This window comes from Felis catus, chromosome F2, assembly GCF_018350175.1.
Source record: "Felis catus isolate Fca126 chromosome F2, F.catus_Fca126_mat1.0, whole genome shotgun sequence".
NCBI classification, from domain to species: Eukaryota; Metazoa; Chordata; class Mammalia; order Carnivora; family Felidae; genus Felis; species Felis catus.
The window spans coordinates 28,746,099-28,758,998 of NC_058385.1; the positions used below are offsets into that span (position 1 = coordinate 28,746,099).

The 12,900-nt window shown below is 39.8% G+C and overlaps 1 protein-coding gene across 6 annotated transcripts in view; it reads right to left on the reverse strand.

Annotated features, from left to right (window-relative positions):
• The window catches only part of TPD52 (tumor protein D52), a 111,166-nt gene that overhangs the window by 2,571 nt on the left and 95,695 nt on the right, over positions 1-12,900 (reverse strand). For 4 of the 6 annotated variants that reach the window (XM_011291336.4, XM_019822803.3, XM_045050171.1 and 1 more), the window contains 4 exons: positions 12,785-12,886; positions 11,660-11,686; positions 5,085-5,126; positions 3,538-3,586 (listed from right to left, as the gene is read on the reverse strand). In XM_011291336.4, the coding sequence (XP_011289638.2) occupies positions 3,538-3,586; positions 5,085-5,126; positions 11,660-11,686; positions 12,785-12,886 (220 nt within the window). The remainder of the gene's footprint in view (positions 1-3,537; positions 3,587-5,084; positions 5,127-11,659; positions 11,687-12,784; positions 12,887-12,900) is intronic. The other 2 variants (XM_045050169.1, XM_045050170.1) reach the window with 2 other exon arrangements.

Here is a 12,900-nt window from a genome sequence, read left to right on the forward strand (position 1 = left end):
GCCTGCTTCCAATTCTGTGTCTCCCTCTCTCTCCGCCCCTATCCCGCTAGTACTCTCTCTCTCACTCAAAAATAAATTAAAAAAAAATTTTTTTTTAATTAAAAAAAAAAAACAGTCAACCAACAATGAAACTCATAGGTTTAACTTGACCTGCTCTTAGCTCAATCTTAACCGACTAGCCACAGACACATTATCGGCTGGAATCTTGTTGAAATTTTCTCTCCTTCTTTTTGGTCTCCCATCCATAATCTCTGAATTGTCTGAAAAATCTGCACAACTTATGTCCACTGTATATTTGTTAAATTTATTAAAACACATATCTTAATTATAGGAAAATACTAAGACCCTTACACATGTCTAAAATTGAACACCTCCCTCCACAACTGGTTCCTTCTCTATTCTTAAGACTTTACATAACTGTAGCACTCACCTAGCTGCCTTGGCCAGACACCTGGGAGTCATCCTTGATCCCGCTCCATCTTGTTCCACATCCAATCAGTCACTAACTTTTTGGCTGTCATTTCTAAATTTTAAGTATCTCTCAACTCTGTCCCGTCAGCACTACCTTAATTCACTCCACCGCCATCTTTGGCCTGGATTACAACTCCTTCCTCCTAACCAGTCTCCCTGCCTCCAGATCTCCTTAGATCTGCAGGGCACCAGTGACCTTTCTAAAATGCACAGAATACACCACCCACATTGTTTAAAATCCTTCAGAAGCTTCTCATTGCCCTAAGTCCAAATTCTTTAGTGCAGCCTACCCATCACTCGAGCTTTATCTCCTGCCCACTACCCTACAGCACAGCAAAATGCCTGGTATTCCTCAAAAAGGTGTCAAAGCTTTTAAAACATTCTCCTCAACCTAAAGGCCTCCATTTATATTATCTTGTCCTGTAAGAAACCCTCTCTTACCTTCCTTCCTAAGCTAAGTCAGACGTTTCTGCATCCCCAAGTCTCCCCGTCATGGAGCCTTACCTTACTTTTTGCTTTTTTTTTTTTTTTAATGTTTATTTATTTTTGAGAGAGAGAGAAAGAGCAAAAGCAGGGGAAGGGCAGAGAGAGAGAGGGAGACACAGAATCCAAAGCAGGCTCCAGGCTCTGAGCTTCACGCGGGGCTCAAGCACACAAACCGTGAGATCATGACCTGAGCTGAAGTTGGACGCTTAACTGACTAAGCCAACCAGGTGCCCCCACTCACTTTATTTTCAATGGCCATTTAATTGCCTACACATCTTGCAGAAAGGGTTTGTATCTCTCTTGCTCAGTGGGGTATCTCCAGGGCCCACCATTCATCATCTGGCACATGGCAAATGCTCAATTATCACAGATAAATGAACCAATCCAAAATCTAAACATAAGTACATGTAGACCCAATATTTAATTGAACATAAAGGTAATTTAGCAAAATTACATCCCAAGTGTACAACTGTATTTTACAGCTTTTGGAGGGATAGCTGTTTCCTATTCTATACTTCTAAAAATCACATGTTTTTATCTGAATGGTGCCTAGTCATGTTTCAAAAGCAAGTTTCACCACAATTTATAGAATCTAAATACACTCAGAGGCAGAATATATAGTAAATGACCTGGAAGTTTCTAGTCCTCTTCAGTGTCTAAAGAATACAGCTATCTGTTTTTTCCAACCCGTCATTTCAAAAACTAATGCTTAAGGCAGATTTCAAGGAGAGACTCAGGATAATCCTAAATAGTGACAGCTGACTTCCTGTAATGTACAGTTTAATTGCAAACACATGACTAGGCATTAAAAAGAATAAAGCAGGTCTCCTACTGACCTAGAAGAATGACTAGGATATACTTGTTGCTCATCAAATATGTATTAAGTAGCATCAATGTACCAAGGACTAATCCAGGCCCTTGAGAAGCATGAGTGAGTAAGAAGAACAGGTCCCTGTGTTTGTGGGATCATACAGCACATATGCTAGTGGGGGGGGGGGGTGCTGGATGAACAAGTTATAGGACTGTGCATGCAGTTGTGATTCACATCTGCAAAATGTTTATACATTTATGTGGAAACAGAAAAGGTGTGTATTAGTGTTTGTATGGGCAAGAAAAAAAGATCCAAACCACACCACAGTGTTTGGGTTCCTTTCCATAAGTAGCCCCTGCTTCTGTAATTTAAAAAAGATGCATTTAAAGGGGCGCCTGGGTGGCGCAGTCGGATAAGCGTCTGACTTCAGCCAGGTCATGATCTCGCGGTCCGTGAGTTCGAGCCCCGCGTCAGGCTCTGGGCTGATGGCTCAGAGCCTGGAGCCTGTTTCCGATTCTGTGTCTCCCTCTCTCTCTGACCCTCCCCTGTTCATGCTCTGTCTCTCTCTGTCCCAAAAATAAATAAACGTTGAAAAAAAAAAATTTAAAAATAAGTAACTCAGGGGCACCTGGGTGGCTCAGTCGGTTAAGCGTCCGACTTCGGCTCAGGTTATGATCTCACAGTCCGTGAGTTCGAGCCCCGCATCAGGCTCTGTGCTGACAGCTCAGAGCCTGGAGCCTGTTTCAGATTCTGTGTCTCCCTCTCTCTCTTTGACCCTCCCCCGTTCATGCTCTGTCTCTCTCTGTCTCAAAAATAAATAAACGTTAAAAAAATAAAAATAAAAAAAAATAAAAATAAGTAACTTGGTTACGATTATGAAAGACTAAATCTGAATATTTGTTTTTAAGCAGATTTATATAAAACGCTTAAGATAATAATTTTAATCCTTAAAAAATACCCACAGTTAATTATCAGGATTTGTTTAGGAAGAAATGAAACACTGCTTTGCCCAAACTGAAGGCTGGGAACTGGTCAGGAACCAGACAACCTTTCTGGTCGCTTGTGATCCTAAGAGTTAATAATTTTATAGTTTTGAACATAATTTTGAAAATATAATTTATAAATTAATAAAAATAATCACTGAAAATGCCCACCTTCACTGTAATCAAAGCAATCAAAAAATAAAACAGTGAATCATCAATAGTGATCACCATCATAATACAAATGTCTAATGACTGAAGATTGAACAATCAATATCTGTCACAAGGTACATGTAAACATCCATTAAACATAATATTGAGGAAGAATATTTAATGATAAAGGAAAATGTTTATGTTGTATCTGGTTAATCCCTTCTTAAAGCATTAACATTATAGTCCAACTACATACATATCACTGGCTCCGGGGGGACAGGACCAATTTTTTGTGTGTTATTCTTTGGGCTTTTCGATGTTGTTGCTAATTTTCTACAATAAAATTTATATTAAATTTTGTCAAATTACAAATGTATTGGAGCAGTACACACTTCTCAAGTACTACTTGTTTTTTAAATTACACATTTCCTTTCAGCGTTTAGCATCTACCATGCTACAACATACACTCAAAACATTGATTAAAAGAGTACATATCACCTATAATAATGTAAAGAATAAAGTCATCAAGGCTCTAAATATTTTAGAAAGAAAGAGTAATGTGAATAATTTACCCACAGCAAAAAAATTTAAGGCACCAAGCAAGACATCACTAAGATTCTATTCATCTCTACTTGCCTTTAAGTTTTCAACTTTTTCTTCAAATGATTTGAAAGTTGGGGAGTTTCTACGGAGAGAAAGAAAAACAGTAAAATTACAAACGCTGAAAAAAACTCACTGATTTTGAAACATCATTAGTTGATTGTATTCCTCTTCACAGTTATTCTCAATCAGCAAAGAAACAGACTTAGCTGTGTATGTCTGTGCAGGCACAGAGGCAAATATGTATTATTAGGTAAGATGACCAAATTCTGGTCTAAGATTTCTACAACAATGCCTTCAGTTCCACAAACAGCCTGTCTCAGATATACATGATATAGATGTAGTCAAGTACATGTGTGAGGAGAAGGAACAAAGTCGGTAAAACACGAATTCTGTCACTTCTCTAACCATCTAAGTGTGCCACCCGTAGATCAGTTTAATTTTGGTTAAGGTAACTATACTCTAAAACTCGTGTTTAAATTCACATATTGCCTGGCAAAGAGTCCTACATGAACCCCCATCACCAAGCAGGGCAAGCAGACCACATGAGTTTCCACAACAGGGATCCTGGTTCCCAGGGAGCAGCAGCAGAGATGAGGAAAGAGAGACCAAAAGGAAGGAAGAAGCACAGAAATGTGGTTTTGCCTACATCACAAAGCTGCCCCAACTGACAGAGCACTCTGAGCCCACCGAAATCCTCTCCCATGTCTTCACACTCATCCATATTAATCAACGAGGATCACAGAACCTATGTCACTCACGTCTGGGTTTCCGAAGCTTTTAAACTATCCACCTGACCTCAAATATCCTTCCTATTACATAGATGAAAAAGGTGAAGAAGGGAACAAGGGGTTCTCTCCTTTCCACAGTGGTGATGGGCAACCAGGCCCAAGGGGTAGTCCCCCAGATGCATCCATAGCTCTTGGGAAGTTGTGGGCAATGCAAGTTCTCGGTTCCCACCTCAAGCCTATAGAAATCAGAAACCAGAGGGGGCGGGGTTCAGCAAGCAGGGGGTTTAACAAGCTCTCCAGGTAGTTCTGATGTATACTGAAGGTTAAGCCAAGCATGTGTTGTTAAAAATCCCCTGCCTCTCTGGAGAGGTTAATGAGACAGTAACATGCACTGCTTGCACATTGTTTCCTGATGGAAGAGGATGGCAGAATTGAATCACAGTTGGCTCCAAATGTCAGAATAGGATGAGGGAAGTGGAAATAGGGAGGTTGGAAAGCCGAGTAGCTTTAGCAGACAGAAGTGGTGGGACAGCTGTTATCTACGAAGAGCTTTATTAGATGGGTAGTGTTCACTTTTACAGTTAAGCAGATTTAAAATATGAAGCAATTTAATAGGTTTACAAAATAAAGTAGAAATAATAACTTTTTTTTTAATCACAAACCTTTATTGGATCACTTGCACCCACCTTAACATTATAGAAGGAGCAACTGAAAACTGATACAGCGTTAAACGCGCAGCTTGTTTAGAGCAGAATCCTAGCTCCCTGCTTCAGAACAGTTCAAGTTACACATTGAAATAAAGAATAAGAAAGAGTAAGATCAGCTACATTTTGTAAAAATAAAATACTTTACCTCATAGCAGGCATGCTAATTGAATGTTGAATGGAGCGGATACTAAGAGGCAGCATTAAAAAGAGATAGACATGAAGTTAGTATCGTGATTAGACATTATAAAACGCAGCTTTCTAGGGGCTCATTCCTTTGGCACCATGAAGATTTATCTACTTTTTGAGGTGGAGGGGATAAAAATTATTCCAATGCACTTGTATTCATGAGCAAATTATTTTTGATTCAATTTTTTATTGTTCTTCTAAAGTTATTTATTTATTTAAATGATCTCTACACCCAACGTGGGGCTCGAACTCAGGACCCCAAGATCAAGAGTCGCATGCTCCAACTGAGCCAGCCAGACGCCCGTTCAAGAGCCAATTTAACCCATGTAGTTGACAGAGCTAATAATTCAACCTTGCACTTTTATAGCACTTTGAAAATTCTACAGTGCTTTTCACCTGTATCTATGGGGCATCAAGCACTGAGGCTCAGAAGTTAAGTGATTTACCCAAGGTCACAGTAGGATGGAACCTGGGTCTTTGGGACTCCTGATTCAATGTTCACCGCCTCCCCTCAAAAAACGAAGCGCACATACAGATACACACACGCACAAGTGAGGCTGGTGAAGGGCACCAGCAGCTGCCTTTCTCCCACATATTTGTGACCAGACCAAAACAGGAAGGCTTCAAAATAAATCACCTATTTGACAACTGAAAGTGATTTAGAGATCACTCCTTAGTAGTAGTATCAATTTTCTAATAAGAGACACTTGTACTTCAGCCCAATGAACTAAATGTTCTTAATGGTCATTTTTGGCCCTTTGTTTTACTAGCACCAACTTCTTTCTCAAAGGCAATGCAGTTTACCGACCGTTCAGGCTCAAGGTTATCTACTCTCAGCCATCTCCCATAGAGACCACCTCGCAAGATGAAAGCACTTTAATTCTTGGGCTCACAAAGTCACTGGAAATTGCTATGATTACTATGCTTACAATATTTTGATCACTGGCATAGCCGCTTTGGTAGGAAATCTTTCCTTCAGGTAAGCTGGACAGTCCAAGGTATTCTTAATTATATTTGAACATTGCATGTGTGATTTAAGTTTTTCTCAAAAAATCAGTTGTTACACATGACAGTGTGTTTTAAGAGTAGCTCCCCAAATCTAGTTTTGCACTAATATGTAGTGACATGAAGTATGACCTAGATATAAATCAAAATACGCTGGCAGTTCACATAGTCAAAATAACCAGTAAAGTATCTGGACATCTTCATACTTAATGTCATATGTAACACAGGAAAGAATCCAGGCAGCTCACCATTCTCTCTATACTATAACAGTGGTAGATACCTGGGGTACAAGACTACATTCTAGGAGAATTGGCTAATGCTTTTCTTGCTTAATCTATTGCAGTGGCTAGATCCATACCTGAAGGATAGAGATTCATAAAAATCATCCTTCTTAGTTTACAATACTATTAATTACTATTAATTACAATCGTTTACACTAGTTTAGAGCCTTCTAAAGAGGCTGTCTAATCACATTTCCACAGCCCCCTTCCATCATCATCAGTAATGATAACTGCATCAGTAGAACTCCACCCACCACAACTAATCTCCTGGTAATCTGCAAACTGTTTGGAGTGAATGAAAAGAAAGAAAAAACAAAAAAAGAGGACAATTAAGATTCTTATCCTGGGATTTTGTACACTAAACCACTGGTTAATGGCTAGGTACATGAGCTGAAAAGTTATGTGGGCTTAGACGTTGAGGAAGGCCTTTCACGGGACCAGGAGGTACAGGCTGCAAGAATGCAGAAGCAGCCAGTTTCCCAAGAAAGGACTGAATATAGTGCACGGAGAGGTAGAAGAAAGGAAGCAGAGATGACCACGCAAGGAAGAGGGCAGGGTGAGAGAGGAACAGCGATTTCCTTGGCTTCTGGAAGCAACCTTGATTTTACCAGCTTTCCAACCAGCAGGGCTCGTCTGGGTGGGGAAAGGGCTTGCTACCTTTCTTCTCCTCAGATTCCAAAAGAACTTTCTGTGCGACACATTCTCCTTCTTAGGGAAGCTGGTTTACCTAATTTTTTGTTCCTCATAACCAAGACTCTTCACTGGAACATTCATTTTGGCAGAATTACCAAATTCTGGCAAAAGAAGGGGAGTGATGGCTTGGATGTATGACACACTGCGTGTTCGTGGGACTCCCTGAATGAATTCAACAGTATCAACAAAATGAGGAAATACGTAAAGTGCAAATTTCAGAAATCCATAGCTAACTGTAGCCACTGTCCCTAAACACCCACTTAAAATTCATTCCTTCCAATGGTCATTTTCTGGGTTCTGTGCCCCTTGAACCAGCATACAAGCTAGTTAAGAGGAAACAAGGCAAAGGCAACGTGGAAGAAATGATCATAAAATGAATTCTAAATACATCAAGTTGACTGTAAATTCAACATCCAGGGCACAAATTACTTCAGGATTATCCTACATAAGAAATAAACCAAGGTGATGAGAGTTGAAAAACTGAATAGTAAACATCGCCCCAAATTATCAGGGGATGGAGAATGAAAACAAGAAGTCAGTGCAGAGCTATGCCTGTGTGTAATCAAGGGGTCTCCCCTGATTAGGGATGGGAGTGGAACATTAATGTAAGGAGGTACCAGGAAGAAAGAGGAAACTCACAAATAAGGCAAATAAGAGAAAACAATAATGCTGGGAATACAGCAGTCTCCGTCTCAAAATAAGTAAACATTTTTTTAAAAAGTTATTCTTTTGGGGCACCTGGGTGGCTCAGTCAGTTAAGCGTCTGACTTTGACTCAGGTCATGATCTCACATTTTGTGAGTTTGAGCCGCATGTCAGGCTCTGTACCAACAGCTCAGAGCCTGGAGCCTGCTTCGGATTCTGCGTCTCCTTCTCTCTCTGCCCTTTCCCCTTGTGCTCTCTCTCTCTCTCTCTCTAAGATAAAAAAATATGTAAAAAAAAAAAAAAAAGTCATTCTTTTAAAAAAGTTTTAAAAAACTTTTAAAAAACTTTAAAAAAAGTTCCTTGATCTTTTCATCCCCAATCACAATAAAAGGGGAGACATAAAGGGAGGAAAGAGAAGAAAGGAAGTGGTAGGTACTACGCAGAGAAAGAAAAGAAAGAGTTCATGGTTAGCATGTTTGAATGCTTACTAGGTGCCAGACACGCTTTTGAGAGCTATCTATGTATTATTTTTCCATTGTGCCCTCACAATAATTTCTTGGCTGTAAGTGATAAGCCAAAGTAACTGCTGGCCAGTGCCTGGAGGGGCCTATTCTTAAACCTTGATCACTTTGGGGAGGCACAACAATGCAGAGAAGAATACAGGCTCCAGAACCAGGGTGCTGTCTGGGTTCAAAGCTTGGGCTTCAGCCACTTAGCTGTGTGATCTTGGGGGGAGTCACTTAACCTCTCTATGGTTCAGTTTCCTCCTCTGCAAAATCAAAAAAATAACAGCACTTACTTCGGAGGGACTATATAGAGCCTTGCCTGGGACATAATTATTCACCATTATTATTACTACAGATGACTTTAACAGAAACACACATTAACATTTATTTCATATTACAGTGCAGTCTTTAAAACGTTTGCATTGCACCCAGTTGTTATTTCAGTTGGTAACTCGGACCACACGGTCTGGACCAAGGTCTGGCACATGGTTAGCGTTCAATAAATACTTCTGAATGAAAGCATGAACGAACAAAAACTTGTAACTAAAATTAGGAAATATGGGCATGAAAGGTAGAAAAGTTCAATAAAGCTTTTCAAATTCTAATCGAAAAGTACTCTCTGAAAGAGAAGACATCATTTCTGTTCCCGTTAAGGGGTGAAAATTTTCAGCAAAACAGAACGGTCTGGAATAACCTTAATGAGTCCCAAACAAACAAAAAAAGATATCTAGAGATTTATATGAAGAAATACACACGTAAACAGGAGAAACTTCCTTTGGAAATAAAAGCAAAGTTAGTTAGCACTTCCTCTTAAATATATCAAAATTCTTGACTAATGAAGCTGCTGAATTACTATATTATACTATTAGTAACACTGAAATTGATGTTTAACACTGGCACCCAGGAAAATGAGAAGGGTTTCTCTCAAAAAAATTCCAAAGTTTCTCTCAAAAACTTAAAGGCATGAATCAATGCTCAACACATATGTATAGACAATGAGCAAATATGAGATGGGTGGATATGAACACAACACCTGAGGGGAAAGGCTGGCTGTCCCTGAAGAGCTTCCCACGATAGTTCTCATTACCATGTCCCACATCTGGCCCTCGAACCAGCTGTCACAGACACCTAATTCTCGGGGGACTAAAAACCGACCTCTCTCTTTTCTCCTCCACTTCCTCCTCCTTGCACACCCACCTGGGGTGTAAGGAACATATCTAAATCCCAAGTATCAGTTTATTAATTGACAATGTGACCTAAAAACTGTTGCAGGGTCTAACAATTCATGTCAGCAAATCAACCACATTTCTGTCCGAGAGTGAAATCATTGCCACAAGCTTGCTGGGTACACAGGGACTCAAAACAAAGGGAGGTTGACAGGATTAAGCAACTATTTCAAGCACTTGGCAAAAGAGGCCTCTCACATCGTCTCCATGGGAGCAAAGGCCTTGCTGCTGGGACTGAAACCCTCAAAATCTACTTTCCAAGCCTCCTCTCCTTGGACAGTTTTTGGGCCAGTATTTGCCACCGTGACTCACTGATCTCAAAGATGCGGTTTTTCTTCATACAGGTTTTCTATTATGTATGTTTTGATGTGTTTCTATTTTATATGTTCTCATATATTTTTACATGTGAACACACGAAATCAGATCACAATCAGGGCTTCTTGGCCGAGAAATTTAAGTGACTTTAGCCAACTTTTAATCTGTGAGACTTATAAAATTTAGCCTTCAGAAAATAATCTTGTATCTCTCATTTCCAGGTTTTGATCAAAAGTCTTACTTAAACTTCCACATATGGATACACAATATATTATTAGAAACAGGACTAAAAATGGCAGAGTGTAATCTCAATTATAGTTTTTAAATGAAATAAAAAAAGTTGACTGTATAAGGAGCTAGAAAAGAGGGGCAATACCTGATCTGTTCCTGGTCAATTAATAAGACAGCACATCCTGAGCCATCTTATGTGAATTTGCTTAATCTTAAAACTACAGAGAAAGAACAGGGATGTGTACTGATGAAACATTCCCCAACAGCACGTACATAAATATTTTTACATTTTTATTTCTGTCACGTCTAACATTGTTATATAATCCAGGGTTAACAGGGCTCTTCCACCTTAACTTATTCCTAGTCCCAACCCCCTTCCCCTACTCCATCCGCTCAAAGATTGCAAGGTCTTTCAGTATGAGAGCCATATCTGATGTATGGTTATATTCCGTGGGCCTGTCCACAAAATGCAGTCTAACAGGAGCAGAATGGATCCCGTGACTGAATACGTATTCACACAACTCAAACGACTGTGGATAAAGTGGTCTTAACAGCTGCCTAAAGCACTGAGGCCATTTTTAATTGAATACCAAAAATACAAAACCACCTATCTCTTGATCTTCTTATCCCTATGGTTGGCTCTGACTTCCTGGGCCAAGTGTCACTAGGCCAGAAAGGCCTCAGCGATAAGTTTAAGTTTCCTCACTTAAGCAGACAAACAGCTAGACTATAGCAAGTGACTGAGAACATAATTCGCACTAGAAGAACAGAGATGGAAGCAGCAGACCATGTTGTCTTTCCTGCTTACACTCTAAAGACCTTTCTCCAGCTTAGTTTTCTCTATTAATTGGATAAACAGTCTGTATGGGAGACAGAGAAGAGGTTTGCTCAGCATCACAAAGATTCCTTCTATAAGGCGTGGTTTGGGCTGACATCTTTTTAATGTGTGTGTGGTTGATTGTTTGTTTTTTTTAGCCTCATAGGCTATTTTTCCTTTCGCAACCATGAAATTTCCTTACCTGCATATGCAAAGAGTGTAGTGTAAAGAAAGTTAAAAAATAGTAAAAACTATAAGCTAGTAAAACAAATACTGGAAGGTGCAGAGTAATGGGTATATTTTACGTCTACTTTACCACAATGAAAAAAAAAAGTGATCAGAGTAACCTGTAGAAGACGGAAGACTGACATCATGAGGCAGCACATGTGCACTCTATTACAGAAGCATAATGGGACCCACGTGAAGGAGAATTCCAACATCCTTACAAAAGCACCAAAGAAATTAAAGCATCAAAAACAAACAAAGTCAGACATTAAAAGGGAGGAATTCTGTATGCCATGGTTGAGCTGCTTCTTTTGACCACCACCAACAACAAAAAAGTAAGAAATGTCAAAATCATTTCCATATCCCTGAACCACAGTGTCCAATTATTCTTCTTTTAATTTATCCGTTACCCACGGTATACAAAAACCCTCCCTTAAAAATAGGTATGCACTAAGGAAAAAGATATTCCAAACGCAAGAAAAGTATGCAGTGGACGAACACAACCATCCAACGTGGCATAATAAAGTCTAATTAAGCACACTTGTCTTAGACACCGGCTACAGCTGCAGGGATGGTTCAAGCTGTCCTTACCTAAAGGAATGTGAAAAGGCTTGCATTCTGTAAGAAGCCACAGTAAGCATTAAAAAAGAAAGCAGGTTCTGGTAAATCTAAAACAATGGAATAACCTACTTTTTAAAAGTCGTGTAAGGCTTAAACTGGACTCTAAAGGTCTAGACAATCAAGCTGGCATAGAAAGACATGAGAGCACCTCAGAGATGTACAAAATTGTCAAAAGAAAGCAAGTAAGCTATGTTTATTACACAGACGCTTAGAATGATGATGGTCCAAATACAAGGAGTCATTTGGATTTTTGGGTACGTAATAAATATACATTGGTTGCGAAACTTATTCAACCAACAAAATTCTGGTTGTAAAAGCTACATTCCCCACAAATGAAAAACACAAAGTCATGCAATCTGAGGGTTTTGTTAGTAAAACAAAAACACTTTCATGCCAACAGAAGCACAGCAAATTTAAACCATGTTTGTCACTTTCAGTGCTATTTGAATCAACATGGCGGGGGCGGGGCGGGGGGGGAGCAGGGTGGATGCACAAAAGCACTGTGAAGTGGTTTTATTAAAACTGCCAGGAAAATTATGCAGACTCATCTGAAATATAAATGCAAAACAAAAAGCAAAGCTCAATATCAAGATGTGGGCCTAGGCATGAATGTAGAGAGAGATTACACATTAGTACAAACCAGGACACGGATGAGCATGTGGTAATCGCACCATGGTGTAACAGTGTACCACGCAGAACTGAAGCCGGTCTCGGTCCACGCGTGCAGGCAGCACTCCTGGACCTGTCGCCAGGAGGACCACAGGCTCGGCCCACAACCACAAACTTGCAACCACAAGAGACATACTTACCCTGCATGATCAGGAAGGACTAAAAGGACACAAATGCACAACCAGAATTTTCCAACAACCTTAAAAGTACTCACAAGATGATTATTTTCAACGCTATGCCTAAGAGCCAGAAGGCCACGCCTAAAATAACTGAGACAATATTTCAGGTCCTGGTTTGAAGGAGAGGCCTCCCTCACTTGAAGACAGGAGAATCCAGCATTATCCACAAAGTCAGGAAATACATGCAACCACAACGTATTTTAATTTGCCTCAGCTACTTAATGAGCAAGGAGAAATGAGGACATACTTTACATCTTCCAGCTTTTTGGTGATGACCGATCCAACAGATGAGAAAGCAGCGGATGCCTTCTGTCCAGCTTGAGATAAGGTTTCAGAGGTCTTTTTGTATCTATATTAAATTAT